Source organism: Leuresthes tenuis, unplaced genomic scaffold (genome assembly GCF_036924035.1).
Source record: "Leuresthes tenuis unplaced genomic scaffold, fLeuTen1.0.hap1 SCAF_10, whole genome shotgun sequence".
Lineage (NCBI taxonomy): Eukaryota > Metazoa > Chordata > Actinopteri > Atheriniformes > Atherinopsidae > Leuresthes > Leuresthes tenuis.
Genome location: NW_027325364.1, coordinates 28494358 through 28515294, shown reverse-complemented (window position 1 = coordinate 28515294; position 20937 = coordinate 28494358). Strand labels below are relative to the sequence as shown.

At 41.3% G+C, this 20937-nt stretch overlaps 2 protein-coding genes across 5 annotated transcripts in view; one reads left to right on the top strand and one right to left on the bottom strand.

Annotated features, from left to right (window-relative positions):
• The window catches only part of usp45 (ubiquitin specific peptidase 45), a 41899-nt gene extending 25883 nt beyond the window's left edge, over positions 1-16016 (bottom strand). For 2 of the 3 annotated variants that reach the window (XM_072394822.1, XM_072394824.1), the window contains exons 1-8: positions 15687-16016; positions 14054-14164; positions 12527-12696; positions 12041-12141; positions 11616-11716; positions 5169-5320; positions 3806-3901; positions 3333-3463 (exon numbers count right to left, since the gene is read on the bottom strand). In XM_072394822.1, coding sequence (XP_072250923.1) covers positions 3333-3463; positions 3806-3901; positions 5169-5320; positions 11616-11716; positions 12041-12141; positions 12527-12696; positions 14054-14156 — 854 coding nt within the window. In that variant the 5' untranslated portion in view covers positions 14157-14164; positions 15687-16016. The remainder of the gene's footprint in view (positions 1-3332; positions 3464-3805; positions 3902-5168; positions 5321-11615; positions 11717-12040; positions 12142-12526; positions 12697-14053; positions 14165-15686) is intronic. The other variant, XM_072394823.1, reaches the window with a different exon arrangement.
• A 638-nt stretch (positions 16017-16654) lies between these two features.
• Positions 16655-19273, top strand: tstd3 (thiosulfate sulfurtransferase like domain containing 3). Of its 2 annotated transcripts, none has more exons than XM_072394820.1 (4): positions 16655-16896; positions 16991-17158; positions 17530-17689; positions 18138-19273. In XM_072394820.1, exons 1-4 carry the CDS (start codon positions 16758-16760, stop codon positions 18193-18195), a joined length of 525 nt encoding a protein of 174 aa, XP_072250921.1. In that variant the 5' UTR covers positions 16655-16757; the 3' UTR covers positions 18196-19273. The 2 variants fall into 2 exon arrangements, with proteins under 2 accessions (XP_072250921.1, XP_072250922.1); XM_072394821.1 differs by having other exon boundaries at positions 17530-17718.
• Positions 19274-20937: the final 1664 nt, after the last annotated feature.

Sequence of the window (20937 nt, the reverse complement as noted above, 5' to 3'; positions counted from 1 at the left end):
GTCACACTTCTGCAGCGCACCACCTTGCCACAGGGGTCCCCCAAGGCTCAGTTCTGGGACCTCTTCTCTTTGCCATATACACCAACTCACTGGGACAGATCATCCGATCACATGGCTTCTCATACCAATGTTATGCTGATGATACCCAGCTCTATCTGTCATTCCCACCTGATGACCACAAGGTCTCAGCACGAATCTCAGACTGTCTCTCTGACATATCAGCATGGATGAAAGCCCATCATCTCCAACTTAACCTCCCAAAAACTGAACTGCTTGTCTTTCCAGCCAAACCATCCATACAACACAGCATCTGCATCCAAACCGAATCCCTATCTCTTGCTCCATCAAAGGTTGCTAGAAACTTGGGTGTCATGATTGATGACCAACTAACCTTCAAAGATCATGTTACCTCGGTTGCTCGTTCATGCCACTTTGCATTACTAAACATAAGAAAGATCAGACCATACCTGACCCAACATGCCACCCAGCTCCTGGTGCAGGCCATGGTCATCTTCCGCCTTGACTACTGCAACGCTCTCCTAACTGGTCTCCCAGCCTGTGCTGTGAAACCTCTGCAGATGATCCAGAACGAGGCGGCGCGTCTGGTCTTCAATCAGCCTAAAAGAGCACACGTCACCCCTCTGTTCATTGAACTCCACTGGCTACCCTTAGCCGCCCGCATCAAATTCAAGTCACTGATGTTAGCCTACAAAGTGCTTTATAGCTTGTTAAATCTTCATTTGTAAGTCGCTTTGGATAAAAGCGTCTGCTAAATACATAAACATAAACATAAATGAAGCTATAACAAGCAATATGAAAAGATAACAATAAACTACATAGAAGGAACCCACTAGTCAGACTGTCAGAGGTGACAGAGTGCAGGCATAGAGGAAAGTACAGGAAGATAAAGTGCAGAGACGGCTAGGGAAGGACAAGGTAAGTGCTAGGATAGGAGATGCTCTCTGAAGAGCTGGGTTTTCAAGAGCTTCTTGAAGATAGACAGGGACGCCCCTGTTCTGGTAGCGCTCGGTAGGTCATTCCACCATCGTGGAACGACACATGAAAAGAGTTTGTATTGTCTTATGCGTGGTGTAGGCACTGCTAGACGACAATCCTGGGACGAACGGAGGGACCGAGTTGTGACATAAGCCTTTGCAAGCACATTCAAGTAGATGTGAGCTGTTCCATTAAACACTTTGTAGACTAACATCAGTGACTTGAATTTGATGCAGCCTAAGGGTAGGCTGTGGAGTTCAATGAACAGAGGGCTGACGTGTGTTCTTTTAGGCTGATCAAGGACCAGACGCGCCGCCGCGTTCTGGACCATCTGCAGAGGTTTCATAGTACAGGCTGGGAGACCAGTTAGGAGAGCCTTGCAGTATTCAAGGCGGGAGATGACCATGGCCTGCACCAGGAGCTGGGTGGCATGTTGGGTTAGGTATGGTCTGATTTTTCTTATGTTTAGCAATGCAAAGTGGCATGAACGAGCAAGAGACGTGATCTTTGAAGGTTAGTTGGTCATCAATCATGACACCCAAGTTTCTAGCTACCTTTGATGGAGCAAGAGATTGGAATTCAGTTTGGATGCAGATGCTGTGGTGTATGGATGGTTTGGCTGGGAAGACCAGCAGTTCAGTTTTTGGGAGGTTAAGTTGGAGGTGATGGGCTTTCATCCATGTTGATACGTCAGAGAATGACATTCTGACATTCGTGCTAAGACCGTGTGGTCGTCAGGTGGGAATGACAGATAGAGCTGGGTATCATCAGCATAACACTGGTATGAGAAGCCATGTGATTGGATGATCTGTCCCAGTGAGGTGGTGTATATCGCAAAAAGAAGAGGTCCCAGTACTTAACCTTGGGGAACCCCTGTGACGAGGTGGTGCGCTGCAGAAGTGTGACCAAGCCAGGATACTTTAAATGACCATGACCATGATCATGACCATGACCAATAACCATTTGAATGACATATATCATATATGTGATATATGTAAATAAAAAGGTGAAATCTAAAGTAATAAAAACGTAATAGAGGGACTCGCTTCATAGTGTGACTATATTGCACTAACAACATAGTTATATGTATTACATTCTGTTTCTGTTAAGAAATCACCATAATTATTACACACTGCTCCTTTAAATATAAGTGTGGAATATGATTAATGGTTGCTGGGGCTTGAAATCCTATCTCTCTATTCAAAAGCATGTAAGTGGAATAGATTGACCCTGTTTTAAATCAGACGTGTATGAGTGCATGAAGGTGTGGGCAATGCTTGACGTTTGAATGAACAATTGCCTGCATGTGTGCTGCAGGCTGAGGTGGTGCCAGGTGAGGTGGCAGTCTACATACACACACTCAGAAACACAAAAACACACATAGAGGCCTGGCTGATGGCAGCGAGGTACCAGAATAACTGTCAAAGCCGCACCAGAGATGCGTCCAGCCATGCAACATTAAATGCCCTGGTCACCCACCTGCACTACTAAACAGGGCAAGATTCGCCTCGTGCACACAACCAGGGAGGACCCAAACAACAGAATACCATGCCAAAACAAGATGTCAGCCAACTGAGTACTCATCCGGTTCATAAAAGGGAACAATAACAAGAAAAATCCTCACTTGACAAAAAAAGCTGTGTGTCTGCCAGCCACACATTCTGCTCGACCTTGATCTGGATCACATACGACACAGGTGGCACAGCAGTGTGGCAAGTAGCAGAAGCCCTGCAAAAAAAGCTGGCTGCTGCTGCTGGATATTTGATAAGGTACAGTGACTTCAGATGGTTTTGTGTATGTTGGGCTTGGAGTGTATGAAAGGCACTTGGCTACGGCCAGGTTTTACCTGGGTCTGGCTGGTTAATTGTGTTCACCGCTGCAGGAAAAGGATGAAAGCAGGTGAAAGCTGGGCCTCTTGAGTTGTAAACTGCTGGGGTGCTGACAGAGAACTGCAATACTAACAATTACAGCTGAGTCTGATGACTTCACTGACCCTGAGACCAAATATCTGCCAGAGCCCTGAAACTTGAGCTCTGAAGCTCGTCTGTCATCATGGGGGATTTTATACTAGTAATTACACAAATGGGTAAAATAATTGGCTGCTCAAACTTCCTTAGTCAAATGGCAACTATAGAATTAATAATGGAAGCAAAAATATTTAAAGTTCATCAGCGTCACTTTGTTACTTCTCATTGGATCCAACTACAACAGCACACTTCACTTTGTTTCACTCTTCATTTCTCATCTAGTTCTCACACACGTGGGCACTGAGAAGAGCGAACCGAGTGATGGGGTCAAAGAAGAAGTAGCTGCTGGCACGCAGGGCCAGACCTTACTTTTGGCAGAGCTGGTTGAAGAGGATTTTTGGATTGATAGGGCCTTTCCCTGGTTCTTTCATGCTCTGCAGGAAGAGGAACATGGCCGCAGTCAGAGGCTCTGGACCAGGCAGCACAACTGTAAGAGGACTCTGGAATGGAAATTGATAAAAAAAAAATCTAAGTGAGCGCTGTGCAGAAGTGAAGTTACAGATGTGATTCTGTGGGATTAACGACACAAAGAAGCAGAACCCAGGCATAGCTTGTATAGTGCGTCAAAGAGATATAGAAAAACAATCAGAGCTAATGTGTCCGCTTGTTATTTGTTCAGAAGACTGGAATAAAACATACTGTCACTCTAATCTGATATAACATGTGATCATTCCTCAATTTCTAACATAAAATACAATATATTAAAAAACAGAAAAAGAAGGATTATCTAAAAAAATGAAAGACATTCTGATAATAGAGATAAACTGCAGAGGACAGCCTACCAGATTTGCCTCGACGGATGGACTGATCTTCAGCTTGTAACCTTTCTCCTTCACTTCATGGACGAGGTCAATGAGCATGTGTGTCTGGGACAGGTTCTGTACGGGCAACATACGACTATTCTGTTTAACCAATCTACATGTTGATCAGTTAAATAGTGATCACACACAGAGATCTTTAAATTCATCAGTAAAAAAAAAAAAAAAAAAGATGTGATCTTTTAAAGATAGAAAAATAAATGGGTGCTCTGCTTGTGGCCGTTTAAAACGGTCAATTTAAATTCCTGCGTACGCCCATTTTAGCAGGATTTAGGAACTTGTGGCAAGCTCATCATTCTGAGAGGCTTTCAAAACAACGAATGATCTACGAGTTTCAAAAATAGAGGAGAGTTGGCCTGAAGCAGCATGTTAGAGAAGCATCTTTCCCTTCCCTTTCAAGAGGTGTTTGTTTTGTCACATCCCAGCGATAAAGACTGTTGCTATGGAAAACACACAATGGAGCCGGCATTGTGAATGCAGACATAGTTCATCCTCTGACAATTATGTGTTTTCACCCAAAAGATTGCAATTTTCAAGGAGACAATACAAACGGACAGGGAGAGGCAGGGAAAAGCATGTAAAGCGCGCTCACTCGAATTTCAATCAACGAGGAAGACCCTGAGGGTGATTAACAAAATGGCAGAAAAAAACAGCTTCATTGTTGAGGAGGTATGTCAGTTTGCAGTCACCATGACATGACCACAGAAAGACTGAGGAGGCTTTATGGCAGCGCTGTGTTGTCAACAGGCTCTGCACCAACTGAGGGCCACTCGTATTTATGCAGGTGAATGTGTCCAAGCCACCACAACATGTCCTGCTGCACTGAATATACGGCACACACGACCTGTTTGCACTCACTCATTGTAGGACAGCATTCTGGTTTACAAGAGGCCAGATACATAAGAGGAGGCACTTGATGAGAGTTTATACATTCGAAGGATATACATATTTGTCCCGTCAGCACAGAAATCCCTGTGATTCATTATGCTAAATCAGGAGTAAAAAGCCATAACTTGCGAGCAGGTTGTTTATGGTGAGAAATCCATTTGTCCGTGCAATCATGCCTTTAGATTTATGACATTGTATTTCTAAGCTTTTAACAATACAACCCCTTTTTCATAACTAATGATCCCCATAACAGAAGCACACCACATCTCGTAATGCACACTAAAAAACGCTGGTTAGCAGTATGTTGGGGCCCTGTTCTTTAAATTCTTAGTTTACTGAACATTACACAATCGCATCTCTTAGTCAAGAGTTAGATCAAACTTTTTAGGTATCAAATACTGACATTCTTAGGCATTTTAGAGGAAATATCAATACCAACCTGCATAACAGCATTGAAAAAGCATGTATTTCCTAGGTTAGTTATTCCCTTGACGGGAACCAAAGTGCTATGGATGCCTGGACTTTTTCCTCTGGGAGGGCCAGCGTAATCTGATGGTTCCTCTCGCAGCTTTATGGTCTTGGGAGATGCTGCTAGAACACACAAAAACAAATGAGTAGATATGCATTTCCAAAGAAAGATTACAGGCCTATAAATTACAGTCACTTTATAGTGTTGTGATGCATAGATGGTTCTGAAAGGTTCCATTTCTGATTTGAAATTTTACAACAAGACTGAAGTCCAGTTTGAAGCAGCAGCTGGGATGGTGGCTGGTCTGAGGTCGAGAGTGGAAGTCAGCTTTGCAGCTGGAAAAAATTCTGCTCCTTTTAATTGTGATAGAGAGAGACAACAAAAAAAATTGTTTGTTTTTTTTTTTTTTAAAAGGATTTAGCCTTGAAAGGAGACTGGGGCTGGGAGAAGAGTGCAGGGATGGCAGCTGGAAGGAGAGCTGGGTCATTTGGGAAAGCAGATGACAGCTGTTGAAGTTTCTGCTGGTTAGTGAGGGCGGAGTGGGGGCTGGGGTGGGAGAGATGGCTCTTCAGAGCCAGCTGTTCCTCCCGATCACCAATGAAAACTAACCTTCAACAGACACTAAGACACAGATGGTCATGTCGAACAGTGGCACACTGTGGGGCAGAGACTAGAGTAGGTGCTGTAGCTGTGGGAGCTGATGGCCTGCCAGCAGTTAACAAGAAAGTTAACACCACAATGGCTCAACAATAATATTAAGTGCACAACATGTGGGAGTGATCTCACTCATGATGTGCTGTATGAGTGAGTGGAAAAACAATGTTGGTTTTATCACATTTGGAATAAAACTGAAAAGTGACTGACATAAGAACACACCAACCGCTTTAGCATGAGCTAAATACTCTTTTACAGACACATGGGTGGCTTGAATAAATAGCCAAATAGTACAATTTGAATGATATCGACTGAAAAAATATTCTAAATTCATTTAATTTTGTATTGTTAGCAGGGAGACTTTTCAATTTCCTCCAACGCTCTCTGGCACACGTCGATCACGTTTTTGCCAATCAAAAACAAACTGGCATTGATGTCTAAAGTGCTTCATAAACATTTCAGATAGCATTTCTACACTGGATGCAAAATGGAATTCATCATGAAGAGACATGGGAATAAAACTATATTTGCCTTTTTGCCGTGGTAACGTATGCTCGAGCTGAACTTGACTTGTTATATTGGAGCAGATCAAGCATGGAAAAGATGTCCTCTGCCACGATGGATTTTTAACTTTTTTAGGCAGCTGCCGATGTAAGGGCAATTTCTCACGAGGCAGGTTTTTTTTGTCAGTGGTTGAAGTGGAGGATGGTCAGTCCTAAGATTAGCGAACCACCTATGTAGCCTGAATCCCAGCCGCCAGCGTACTTTGCTTTTCTGCAAAGTTCAGCCATTAAACCTGCTGCTATAGGAAAAAAGTTCTTCTGTTATGATCAGGGATCAATAGTTCAGAGTAAAAAGAGTGAACTGTTGTTGACATTTGACATTTTCATTGTACTTTAAACAGCTTCCATGTTTACATCAGGAAGTGAAATCTTTTCATCAGCAGTCAATCTGTCAGGGCCACAGTTATGGCTACACAGATATGGAGGGCCACAACACTGGATACTTTACCGTGACATTGAAAAAAAAAAAAAACCCAGAAAGTTCTGTCAAAGAATTTTCATGTTAATCAAAAAAAAAAAAAAAGCATATTCTATTAGGAATTTGATGAGTGCTCTACACCATAGAAAAAAGCTGATTAAAAAAAAAAGGCAGTACAAAAAGTCAAATTCTTGCCTTGTTTAAGAGCTACGGGCTGTAGGAGAATCAAAGAAATGCTGGGAAACACAAAAGGATTTTGGTCCATGAAAACTTTACTCATACAAGCCAGTTGAGAGAGCAGGCTGGCAGCGAGGTCACCAGCCTGACCTGCTTATGCCCAAACAACGAAAAAAAAAAAAAAAAATCAGTTCGTCTCCTCTGCACACAAATGGCCTTGCCTTCGCACACATTCAATTTATAGAACCAATTCTTGTGCACGCTCACTGAAAAAGCTTTTCAGCCTACAGTGATTGGTGAGCCCACTGCTTTTTTTCCCTCAAAGCCAAGGACATTAACACAAGTACCCTGGTCACAGCAGCTGGAACGTGAACCTTGGACATTTCACTCGTGACCTGACAATTTACATTTTACATTAAATCATCTTGCACTAAAAAGAGTCAAAAAGGGCAAAATTTCTTTTTAACAGATTTTAGAAGAAAAAAACCCCACAACCCATGTGCCATCACATACACCCAGAGCAGCGGGCATCCCATTACCTTGCTCACCGCACCAACAAACTGCTACAACTTTGCATTGCTTTCATGGATAGGAATGGTCAGGGATCAAGGCGACAGGGGTGAGGTTCAGCTTTTCGGGACGGCATGTTGTTGAGGCGCTCCACACCCAGTGGTGCTCAATGCATCTGGCCCTCTGTGCAGGCAACATCTGGAGGCTCATTTTCATCTCTGATATGCAGCCATAAGGGAGCTCCCATATGTCAATACACTCAATGGATGGAAAATAAGCGGAGAGGGGTAAATGGTGCAGCCCCATTTAGGAAAAACAAACAGAGTATTTGGGGATTTTGTGTGAAACCAGAAAGGTGTGAAGAGTCATATCTACGAAAGTGTGGAAGAGTGAGCAAAAGAGGAACTGAGAGAGCGTAAATGAGAATGCAAACTTGTTGGGGTGTTTGGGAGCGGGAACACAACATCCACAGACTTGATGCAACTTGAGTTTAAAAGCTGCGACTAGCACTTGAGCTAAGAGAGTGCAGCGGAATGAGGAAACTAAACTGGCGGAATGGGAATGCCGATGGACACACTCTGCATCTGGGGCCGTCACCCAAGGTAAACAATGTTCAGGGAGCCATCTGGTTGAGACTGGAGGGAGGCGGGGGGCAGAGGAGGGTAGTGTGGGGGAGCAGGGGTGTAGGGGAGGGTTGCAACGAGCACAAGCATATGGAAAAGCAGATTTTTCCTCTCCCTGCAGCAGTTAGCAAAGGCAAAAGTCAGCATGCGCTGTGTCCACGCTTGACTGTGTTGCACTCGGCACCACCACCTGGCCCTCCTTGTTCAGCCACCGAGTATGGGCAGCAGTGACACTGTGGAGCCTCTCCCCAGGGCAGAGGAACACACCGAGGTGCTCGAGCTCAGTCCACATGCACGCATCTACACCAACACCCCTCCTGCACTCCCTGCTCTTTTTCACACAAGAGACGCACAGAAAAACAAGGTCCTGGAATACTTTTACAGGGAATAGTACTAAGGTGGGGTTTCTCAAAAAAAGGGCTGCTCTGTCATCCCCGCACCGCTTTGTTTTGACTTTTCATTAAGCCGAAGCGAGACCAACACCAGACTTAGTATGAGAAGATTCTATCTCATGACATAATTCAACAAACAAATCAAATTCAAGTTTATTTTACACCAACATCTGCTGCTTCGTGCACCCGACTGGCCACAAAGGCATTTTCAGTCTAACAGCCACCTGATGTGGAGAATTAATCTTAAATAACAGAGACGACAACAAGGCTCTGCAGAAGATTTTTTTTTAATGTGGTTCACAGTTGGCTTGAGAGGCTGTCAAATTGTATGGCCAGAGGGCTTCATCCATGCATCCATGTTAACTTACAGTGCAGCAATGTGGAGGGCCAAGGCCAGCTCACTTCATGCAGAGCAGGCAGTCAAGAGGAAGGACAGGCAACACCAAATGTCTTATTAATTTGTTGTGACTGCAGGGCATAAAAAGCTTGTTTGCTTGCCATCTGAGGCCAAGAGAACGCACTGACATGTTACTTACAGACACACACACACATAAGCAAACAGATTTTGCTACCCACTATTTGCCCTACTTTTATGTGCGGTGGTGGTATTAAAGACAGAATCCCTCTTGATTACTTCCATGAAAGCCCGCCAGGGGACTAGTATCTGGCTACTGACTTGGGGAAGCAAAACTGACAGTTACTAAAGACTGTTGTTTCCAAAACTAAGAGCCAGGGCCGGGGGAAGCAGGTAGATACATATGCATTAATCCTTTGCCTTCAGCGTTCAATAGAATAACAAGTAAATGGAAGCTCCCCTTTCAGGAAACTGAGCCTATGCCTCATCAGACACACAGCCAGGCTACAAACAGAATGTCAACAATCATCCTGCAAACACGTGATGAATTAACGGTTCTCAGAAGTGGATAATGATCGTTGATAAACTTGGTTTTTTTTTCCGCTGTTCATAATTAATTACACCTGAACGCTGGTGGTCGAAATTACAAATACAGCTATAGTATGACATTAGATAATATTTTCTTATTTTACAAATGATGTAGAAAAAAGAGAATTTGAGTTACATAAATATTATGATAACGCGCATATCAAAACAACACAGTTATAGAGATAACAATAACAGATATAAAACAAGAAAGAATTGTCAGATTTCAATGAGAAAGAAGGCTTGGTGTCTTTTCAGCATCAACATTTTAATTTGCTCCACAAAGACTCTCCAGCTGTGTTACAAGCCGGAGCCTGGCTCCTTGAGGTCAGTTCGCTTTTTACTGGGACTCCGGCACTTGAGCTGAAGGCCTTGATGGTGAGAGAGCACAGCTAATCGACTTTCTTTCTTCCCTGAGCTGTTGTTGTATAAAATTATTATAGATTCAGGAAAGATAAATAAATAAGTCCTTGCTCCTTTGTGCTTAAGGTCTACAGGAAAAACACAGCACAACAGCAGCTTTGTGAAAAAAAAACTGGCCTTCGCACTGAAATGCAATTTCACAAGCTCCTCAACAGGCAACAACCATCTCCTCTGCTGCAACAATGGTAGACTGCCTCTATATCCATTTGGCCGACCGGTGTGGAACAACTGAGTGCAGGAAAGGTGGCAGGTAATTTAAAGAGGAAAAGATGTAAAAAAAACAACTGGAGGCAGTCATAGAAGATCAGTCCCCATCAACAGTGGATCACTGCCTGACACCACGCTACACAGCTCCTCCACAGACACAGAAGCAGAGAACTCATGCCAACTACTCGTCATGTCGTTATGTTTCAACTGTCAACATAATTTCTAAATACTTGTGCGTTTGAGTGGAGCGGAGTACTGCAAACCGCACAGGGGCTGGAGCCTAAAACTATTTGTAAAAGCCATTTGTATAGCACAGACTGGAGTGAATGGAGGAAATGGGCTATATGCTTGATTTAAAAGTTATTTTTAACATTCTGCATCATGCCTTTCTCTGCATGTGTATGTCCACTGAGAGTCAGAGCACTCCAGCTGTTAGGATCCAGTTGCTCTGACTTGTTGAGGACCCTGGCTCCCACAAGTGCAGCACACAGGCCCAGAGGTGGTGAGACATACAGCAACTCAACAGAAGATGCGAGGGACAGAAACAGATAACGATGGAGAGACAAAGAGCTATAGAGCAGCGGCTGGACCCCACGCAGCTGCTCTCGTTCTTTAGGGAACCCAGGCGGGAAGCGTCACTCAAGCGCTTAATTCCTCTAATTGTGCAGTCATGCGATGTGCAAGGTAGGGGTGAGGGTGGGGGATTGCAGCAGAGACCGTCCTGCAACTTTGCAGCCATGGCAGAGATGAGGGACCAGCTTGACTGGGCCTGGCCGACTGGCCTCTGGCCACTGGGCACCGGGCAGAGGACTATGCTGAGACGGCCAGTGAGACTAAAAGAGATGATGCCCACCACCCTGATCAGCTACAATCTGTTAGGAGATCCCTCAGCATGCCAGCTCACAGCAGGGGAGGCAACGGCAAGAACAGAATGTGCATGTATGTTTGTGTAAGTACAGAGAGGATTAAGGGGGGTTTCTATGGCTGACTAACTAGGCGAGGAGGGCTCAGGTGGCCTGAGTGAAGTGAAAAGAAAAATGGAAAGCCTGGCTGCCTCTGTATCAATATGATAATCACCTGCTGTGATCAATCAAACTCACTTCAAACTAAAATTCAGAAATTCACAACTGCCATGGTAAGAAAAAGGAAATATGTGGGCTTTCTTTTACTGTTAAATCCTATTCTGTGACCTGCAGAAGGTGAGGAGAAACGCTCCTGAACAAGAGGTAAACACCACCACTAGGGGGAGAAATTGCGCTGTTAGCTTCTGGCAAAAAGTGAACTTCAGCCCAAGTTTATGCTATATGTATATTAATTAATTATATTAATTTTAATCAACCAATGTAATTATTATAGGGATTTATACAGTATTAACACACATGCAAGACGTGGGATGATGAACGGTGAACTGAGCTGATTTTAGCATTGGTGAAATTGCACTAAGGACGGATGCTCTCTCTAATCACAACCTAACTCAACATTAGCAGTGCACCACTGAGTTGTACCTCACCTGATGTTGCCTTGGCAGAGTGCTTTTGTAGAAAATCGAGGGTCTGAGCCAGAGCCTTCTTGTTGCAGTGAGTAGAGAGCTCCTCGTTACACTCAAAACACCTGTTACAATGAGAGACAGTCAGAGATCAGGCAGGCTTTCACTCACTGTAAGCAATAAGCAGACAAAAAGAATCGAATGCTGAAAATGACTGCACAAACAGAATTATTTGGCTGAAGTGGAAAATGAACATAATGATATGAAAAACCACGTATTAGAAATAAATGGCCAAAAATGACATAAAATGATATACATAGAAAACTCCTGGTACTTGTTTTTATGTGAGCTCACACTCTGACAGAATCTCAACGACCCCTTTTTTTTTTTTTTTTTTTTTTTTTTTTTTTTTTTAAATGAGAGTTTCACAGTTTCACAGGCTTTCTCACCAAGCCTTCCACGTGCTCAGGCTGATAGTGATGCAGTGTGACTCTGAATGGAAAGCCTGCTGATGCTTGACAGCGTGTTGGATCCCTGACTGGTTACAGCCCTGTAAGACAGTTCATTTAAGCATCTTCAGTTGAAAATGCTCTTTTGCAGACATTAAAAACCCATTCAGGCCCACTGATCATGTGTCTATATATGCTTTAAGTGTGTGGCACTATACCACTTTAATAAAGCCAAATAACATCTAGTTGACTTATTTTCATGTCACAGACTCTTAAGATATATTGTATTGATAAGAAATAATGAAATGTGGAGTGAATAACTATTTACAAACACATTACAAAATCAGAACGACTTTCTAATTGATTATTCTGTATCTCTGTTACTCATTTTAAAAAGTCAAATTAATATATTTAGAAGGTGGTCATCAGCCCCAGTCCATGCTGTGTGTAACATAAGCCCCAGTTAACAACAGAAAAAAATCTTACTTGAAAACCACACTTGAGGCACACCAGGATGTCGCTGGATGCCGCTGGCTCGCCGTCGATCATCGTCCTCTCCCTCAGGCAGTCGGAGCAAACCAACCACACACTTGAGAGGACCGACTTCTTCACTGAGCTCAGGTCCACTGCTTTATTCACATGCTGGCATGTCAGTCCTGATTAAAAGGCAACGTGTATTGCACCAATCATTACAAATCACTTTAAAAGACCAAATATGCACCCAAAGGTAAAGTGCGAGACAAATGCTTCTACCTAGCAGGACAAATTAAAACACTTCCAAGCATTTGCGAAACTGCCAGAAAAATACAACAAAGGCTGCGCTGCGTTTCTGAGGCCAGACTCACACGTATGCATTTCAGGGGGGATTTCCTGCGTTGTTGAACTGAATTCTGGGTACGTTGCTTCGCTTTGCTAGCATAGCTTTCTGTGGCAAGTTGAGAATTGTTCAACTTTTTCTAAGGCTGCAGTAGAGGCTCCAGTCAATCAAATCTCCCGACCAATCATGTGTCTGATTGTGTGACTGCCAATCGTTGGGTTTCTAAATTTTGGTCAATTACTTTTATCAAATTGAAAAACATTTTAACTGAAAACACACTCACCATAAATATAAGGGCTGTGAGTCCTAAGATATCGCATGATATAATTGGGATTGTTCGGGTCACAATTTTAATTGATTACAAGACAAATGCAGCAAGATAAATCAAACGAGCAGGCTAAGGGCGGCAGTTGCGTTTTATATCCCAGAATCCTGGCAAAACTAAAACTGTACACAGATAAATCTAAATCTAAATTTTTTCTTTCAACAAATCACAGTTCTTGGCACAACTTTGTAACAATAAAGTTAAATAAAAAAAAAACAGATATAGAAAAAGAGATACAGTAACATGTGTGTTTACACACTTTCATTTCTGCACCATTATACAGAAACTACATCTAAAAAAATAAGTTATAATAGAAGGAGCATAACACAGTTTAATATACACACGTACGGTATACTTCTGATAAATGAGCAGCGGCTGAATACCTTTATTCTTTTTCAAGCTACAACTTTTAAGACTCTGTGAAGCTGAGATATAACGTTCTCTGTTAAAAGAAAAAAGGAAAAAAAAGGCAAGACAACATATTGTACTTTGGCTCAACTGTCGGAATAATAAAGCTTTGGGCGTAGGTCTTCTGAGATGAAATAGGTTATGCTTTTTATATTCTTTTATCTTTCTTATTTCCCATTGTCTGCCCTTTCAGAATTGAGATGAGATCTGGGTAAACTGGAGGAATATACATGGTCAGTAAATGGACTTTTAAATAGTTCAACTTCTTTTCATTTCTGGATGATGGTGGATGGTGTGAGCCAACCCATTTATATTAAATTAGTCACCTCCAGTTGCTTCCTTTTTGAGCATAGATAAGGTATTAATCCCGCTCTGTACCCAAAATATTGTGCAGGACTCAACATTATTGAGACTCGCACAATTTTTCTTGCTTAGTCGAGTATCATGTACGGTGTAAACTTACCACTGACTTCATCTGATGACTCCTCATCTCGAGGTTTCCTCGGTTTATTAGTCCGCTTGGTCATATCGGCGGCTTTCAAAGAAAAGGGGTCTTTTAGCCGCATCTGGAGCTCTGAAAGGGGCAGCAGAGGACAAGCAAAGGTTTTTCTTCAGGCGAGCTCAGTTATCAACATAACTCTGGTTGCATGACAAGTCCCTGAATGCCATTATGGTTTCACCAATGAAACTCACCTACAATGTACTTCACAAGCGTTTGTACAGTACCAAATTTTTTTTTTTTCCAAACTATCTTTGCAAAATGTGAGAATGGATTTCAAATGAGTCTCGATGAGCGCCAATGAGTTTAATGTCTCCTAAACATTTTACAGAGTATTTACATTCACAATAAAAAAAATAAGCCTAACTAAATAGTAACAGAACTTCCAATTAAACAGAAACAAAAACAACAGGAAACCATTGTGCAGCCAGTGTTATGGGATCATGACGTCAGTAATGCCAATGAGTTTGCAAAACCACACATTTTTGGAAATATAATACATCAAACAAAGATAACTCATGTAGAGACCGTGAAATCCATCAACAATTAAAGTAATACTCAACACGGGGAGGTTCGTTTTTCAATCATTACCATCGTTCAAGCTTTAAATGATAGTCAAAAGTTTTTTCTGTTTGTTTTTTTAGCTAAACGTAAAAATCCATCATTTAAAAGATGTAATTTAATCCACATTGTATTGTTGTTCCATCTGATGACTGAAATGCCAACATTACACAACCTCCACTGTAAGGACGTGCTATAATCAACATGCTGCAAACACACTGACTTTTTGGATGATGGCTGAATCATCTATTCATTGTTATGGTTGAAAATCTGATGTTTATTCAACATCAATCAAATGACAAGCACTTTCGCAACAAGCACTAGTTTCAATGTCAGGAATTTAAATGATGTGCTCATTGGATTTGGTAATCTGGCAGATCATCAGGAAAGGAATCGTTTAAAAAGACTGCCACCTTTTACTGCCTATGTAAAAAGAAACTCTGTGCAAAGTCTTGACAAGTTCACCATGGTGATTTAGTCAAGTTAAAAGATGGCCACGTTGTCGACATTATAAGCTCTGACTTTAGGCTCAACATACCGTGCAAAAAACCATACTGTACAACTACAATGTTTACTTTTTGCTGTTTAGGCGGGGCCCTATACTTCTCATTCAAGTCGTGAGCTATTGAAAAACCCGATCAAATAATGGCCAAGTGCCAGATGTGGTCAATTGAATTGACGTAACGGCTTTAAATAGTTTTGTCCTGTTAGAGGAGTCTTAATTTGAGCCATTTTCACACAGAGCTACTTAGCGTACTTAGAGCTCAAAGCCTTTTAACCCATGTCAAAATACTTTTTTCTAAACCATTTACGAGTGAATACTATGTGAATGAGAAAAGCCAGTTGGATAAAAGATGATACTGCACAATAGAAAAACTGTACATCACAAAGCAGGGACACTGCTAGGAGGCCTAAACGGTCACAACAGTAGAGGTTATCTTTAGAATACAGATTTCGTGTCGTTTATTATTGCAGTTTCAATGATGAACAGATCTTTTCCTTGTTTAGATTGCTCAAAAATGTAGTGTGAACTCACCTCTTTAAGTTGGCTCCTGTGCTGTTTGTGTTAGCTGATTCAAAGCCAACAGTGAGATGCCAACTCTTCCTGGCTAACAAACAGGCTAGCTACATTAGCTTCTCACAATATATACAAACATTAACAGGCAAGTGTTATCCTACAAAGCAGAGAGATACTACGACATTTCGACGTACACGGTAACGACGACCATAAATAAGTTATTTCAATGTCTTTTTTATTTGCCTTCGACTTAATACAATTTAGGCAAGCTGTGAGAAGCCTTGACTAGCACCAGTAGTCAACATGTAACGCACTACGGCAGCTCAGCTTGGCCGAATGCTGCATTCACTTGCAATTGAAAATATTTGAGCGACAGTCTCACAGCATGATAGGCATCCAAAAGATTTTCCTGTGTAAAAAAAATTTATCGAAAAAATAAAAGACGTGAAATAATAAATGTGTTCTTCCTTTTTATAAACACAAACTTTAAACACCAGAGTTGGGCCAACTTTTTAATATAAAAAAACTGCGTCAAGATGTGTGCCGTTATTGCATGTCAAACTCGTTTTATTGATCAACATATATGGTGTGGTTTTGACAGCATATTGAAGAACGACTGCCTATGTTATTATACCCTATGAGAAATTTGGTGATGTAGTGGGCAGGGAAGTAAGTGGTAGCCTGATGTTTATGTGCAACGCATACACCTGTGAAAACCAATTTATTCTAAGTTTAGTACATATGGTTAGACGTCCATAAGCACTTTTCCGCCTTTCCCGTGACCTAGAAAAGCATCACATTTGTATTTTATTGATTTTATTATTATCATTTTTTAAAAAACATAATTAGAGCTTCGTCGTATTTACATGAATCAACTTGGTATCTGTCATGATAACTGACATTTTAAATAGTACTTAATTCGTTTACAGTTTGATTATTTTTGTCCTTTAGAGGACCCGTACTAATGCGCACGCGCAGACGGATTTTTTAAGCTTTGTGATTGAGAAGTCATAGTACGTCGTGTAGTACTACGTAATTGGTAATTGTTCTGAGTATAAAACGTATTTTCTAGAATTTAGCTAAGCACTTATGGCGCTCAGAAAGTGCTGGAGGTTTGCTGGTGTTGTCCCACGACTTTTATGGAAAAGTTCCGTTCCAGCCGGGGCTTATAACCCGGGAGGACGAAGCTATGTGTCCTGCTTTGTCAACACTCAGCAAGGTTGCAAAAGTGAGTGTCACGTGAAGTGACTCGCTGCCATGTTGTTAGTTGTTATTAAGTCATAGGCTGTTTTTTAAATTAAAAAAAAATTTTTTTTTTGCAGGTACAGAGTTGCAGCTCCGCAGGTTCAGCTCAGAACCAGCCTCCACAGATGTGAGTTATGAGCAGCTGAAGCAGGTCCTAGCTGACCGGAAAGCCATAGTTATAGACGTCCGTGAGCCCTGGGAACTCAGGGAGTACGGCTTCATCCCGGACTCAATTAACGTGCCCTGTGAGTGCTGTTCTGTCAACCCAATATACACTAGTTGGGTTGGTAATTCTAAACAACATACTGTCACACCGGTATACTTGATGTTGGTGATTAGCAAGTGTGTTTTTCGTTGCCTGGAGCAGTTTCTCTAAAACTGCAAATATTTCATAATTGTCATATTCATTACATTCACCTTTGTGAATGGTATGCTGGAGGACATGCTTCCTAACTTCCTTCATGGTTAACATTCTTTAGATGATCTTAAAGACTGATCGTTGCAACAATACCTTGGTGCTGCTAACAACAGATCCTCAAACCTCCAAACCCATTGAGGTGTTTGTCTAATGCACATTTTTAACACTAGACCTGTCTCTATCGCTTTTTGTGTACAGTGGGACAGGTGAACACTGCCCTCCAGCTGAGTCCGGAGGACTTCAGAGAGAAGTACGGTGGTGATATGCCCCAGCAGACAGATAACATTGTGTTCACTTGTCTGGCGGGAGTCAGGAGCAAGACCGCACTCGATACAGCCACCTCGCTGGGATTTAAAGAGTGAGACCCGATTCTGATCTCATCACAAGGTCTACAAATCGCTCATTTACTAATCTCGCATTAATTGCGGTCTTACGAGTTTCTTTCTCAACCTGTGTCTTGTTGAAGTTAATTATTTTTCATTCTGAATAAAGGTTACTTTGTCCTTCCACATGAGACAGCATTTATAGTTTTACCAACCTGAGCTCATTGCCGGTTTGTTGCATAATGCCTCATTATATTGCTCTTTGGAAAGAGGACATATCATCACCCATATTTAACTGGAAAGGGAAGAATATAGCTTCTCAGCATTTGAAAGCTATATTTAAAATGTTTTGATACTTTGGCAGTAAAATCAAACGTAAAGATATTTTGAAGTTCTAGAACACAGATATTTTAATCTCAAAGAGGTGCCTTTGTTTAAGCAACATTCAATTGATTTTCGTTCCTTTTTTCCCCTTCATTTCAGCGCTCAGCATTACTCTGGTGGATGGCAAGACTGGGTGAAACATGAACAACAGAAGTGATCCAAGGACTTTGGAACAGAGAAGATATATTTTATATATACAGACATGGGACAAATTAAAGGGGAAAACAGCATAGCTTGTTTCTAAGGTGCTGGGCCATCGCATGCTGTACGAACAGCTTCAGTGCTGAAGAAGGGATGGAACATCCTTCCAAACCTAATTCCCTTTTTTTACACAGTGGTTGTATGTTCAACCAGGTTTAGATCGAGTTACGTTGGCCACAGTGTACGGTTCACCTAATTTTCACACTCAAACATTCAGTGAGCCCTTGTGCCCTGCTGATGGGGGCGTTTGTCTGATCCATAAATACTTTTTGACACCTTTTTACAACCTTTTCTAAAGGTTGATGGAAAAATTAATTTTTTGTGAAATTTTTCACAAACCTGCTCGACTCTTACCTGAGGTGGTTTATACCATAAATAACATATGCAGCTGAAAAATAATTCCTTTTTTTTTTTGGTGGTCTGATTTTTGTGCTTTTTTTCCCCCTCATAGTTTCCCTGTTGGTTAGAGATAACTTCCACTACATAGGCTACACCTCAACCTGCCGATGACACTAACTAGTCTAGTTTTTTCACTTCACACCAGGTAATGAATGGAAATGATGCTCATTTTCTGAGAAGTAACGTTTCAAACATTTGCTTCAAATTCACTTTGCTACTGAATGGAAATCCATCTATTGTCGTTGTAAAAGACCACGCTCATCATGTGAGAAGTGTTTCACCACAACATAGAAACTGGCTTAAAAAAAGCTGTGAACCAAAACCATGCGTGGCAAATGCCTCTAAATCATTACGCAGGGATCAGATCTCCTCACTGTTTCCTTTAATTTATCACCTGTATATCACTCTGTATAGTTACATCTTTTCCTTTTTTTTTTTACATTACCTAATCTCGGGTAAAAAGCCTGTCTATGCAGGTAAACGCATTAATGTGAATGCTTATGAGTCCACAAGTTTCCCACTGCATGATGTGACCCACTTTAGCAGCTACTGTTTTGTAAATATCAGGTCGCTCAACAGTCAGCGTAGTTGTTGCCATAATAATTGAATAAAGTTATTGTTTTCATTAACAAAAATGTTTCCATTTCTTTTTTTTTCTACTATTTGTTGGAAAGGTCGAGTAAAAATGACCTGAGAGGACATTCATTTGATCAATGTCAGATATAAATAGCCATGTAGAGGCTTACTGAGGTGACAGCTGCTGTAACTAAGATGATCTACTGTGTTGAAGGGCCATGTCTAATAGCTACTGTGTCTCAGTATGAATTTGCCACTGAGCCTCCAGGGAATATTAACAGGTTCCTTCATCATCTGTGATAATGAATGCGTTTGCTTTCAACAAGAGAAGAATGCCTCCACTACAGTATGTTGACCTGGACCGTGGACCTCGTTACCTCTTTAACTTGGGTTTTTACAGCTCGAGCTGAAAGTCCAGAGACTTATCAAACGACAGTCAGTCCTGTTGGGTTCAGATTCTTATCGATGACCCCAGTTTATCCCAAAACTTAGAGGCAACTTGTTGGTTCTGAGTCACTGACAGTGAGCGAAAACTGACCTCTAAGTGACCTTTCAGATAAATGAGTAAATAATCTGTCTCAGATGTAATGATGCTATTTCTGCTCATGTTAAACACTGTTTTCCCAGTAGGCAATGGAAGGCTTTCATTCACGTATATTCAACTGCAAAAGCAGACGCACTGTTAGTATTACTGTGACTTCTCTCTGTCATTCCACAAGCACCAATAAAATTTAGCAATGGCCTCATAACCTAATACAAATTGATAAAAAGTATTTTTTATTGTACATGTGAGCTTTTGCACATATCATAACTATGAAATTGCTACGTATTTGATGAATAATGACAAAAAGATGAGATACAACAAATAAGAAATTCACTTTTAAAAACATGATCAGGTTTATACTTGCCGTGACCTATTGTCAACTGAGGTACGTGTCAGGTATAATATCAGTTTTGACATGTAATTTTACCAGACAATAGTATGATAGATCATAAAGTTAAATATGTACAGTATGTCAAATTACAAAATTGATGAATGTGCCAACAAGTGTGATGACTTAAAGAACAGCAATCTATTGTTCATTTCACAGCCAGTGAGAAGGAACATACCTCAGCTTCATAGAAAAAAAAACAACAACAACATTTTGAGCTCTGGATAGCGATATGGTAATGACAGAGACGACATATGCTCTTATTGCTGCACATGTGCGCCAAATCTTAAAATGCAATAGCAATATAGCTCATGCAAACATGCCGCCTTCAAGGCATAGTGCAAGCCAAGCACATAACTTCACTTATGGTGCAACATGCCTTCTTCCGCAGCAGCAACCGTAACGAGGAACATGACACTAATGAGTGTGCACCAAGTCACATCTGTGATGATTTAGTACACAAATTATTGATGCTCATGTCTGTGAGGGGGAAGCTCTGTGTTATCTAACCCATGACCTCATATCTAATGTTAACTTTTATACAGTGTTTCTTTTTAACAAGCCTTACATTTAATCTTACAACATTTTATCAACTAATTGATTAACTAATTAATCCACTTTCAAAGTTACTTTCAAAGTAACATTGAAAATTTCAAAATGACACAAATGTCATTTCTTTTTCGGACACCTTTATGATACGATTATGAAGCTATACAAAACTTTAGAATAAGTATTTTTCACGATTACCTTACTGTAATCTTTCTAATTCCTGACCCATACAAATAGAACCA

Bases quoted from the DNA above. Each gene is read 5' to 3' on its own strand.
- tstd3 (XM_072394820.1), top strand. From the start codon at position 16,758: ATGGCGCTCAGAAAGTGCTGGAGGTTTGCTGGTGTTGTCCCACGACTT. The intron at 16,897-16,990 runs GTGAGTGTCACG...TTTTTTTTGCAG, and splicing joins CACTCAGCAAGGTTGCAAAA to GTACAGAGTTGCAGCTCCGC. The intron at 17,690-18,137 runs GTGAGACCCGAT...CCTTCATTTCAG, and splicing joins ACCTCGCTGGGATTTAAAGA to CGCTCAGCATTACTCTGGTG.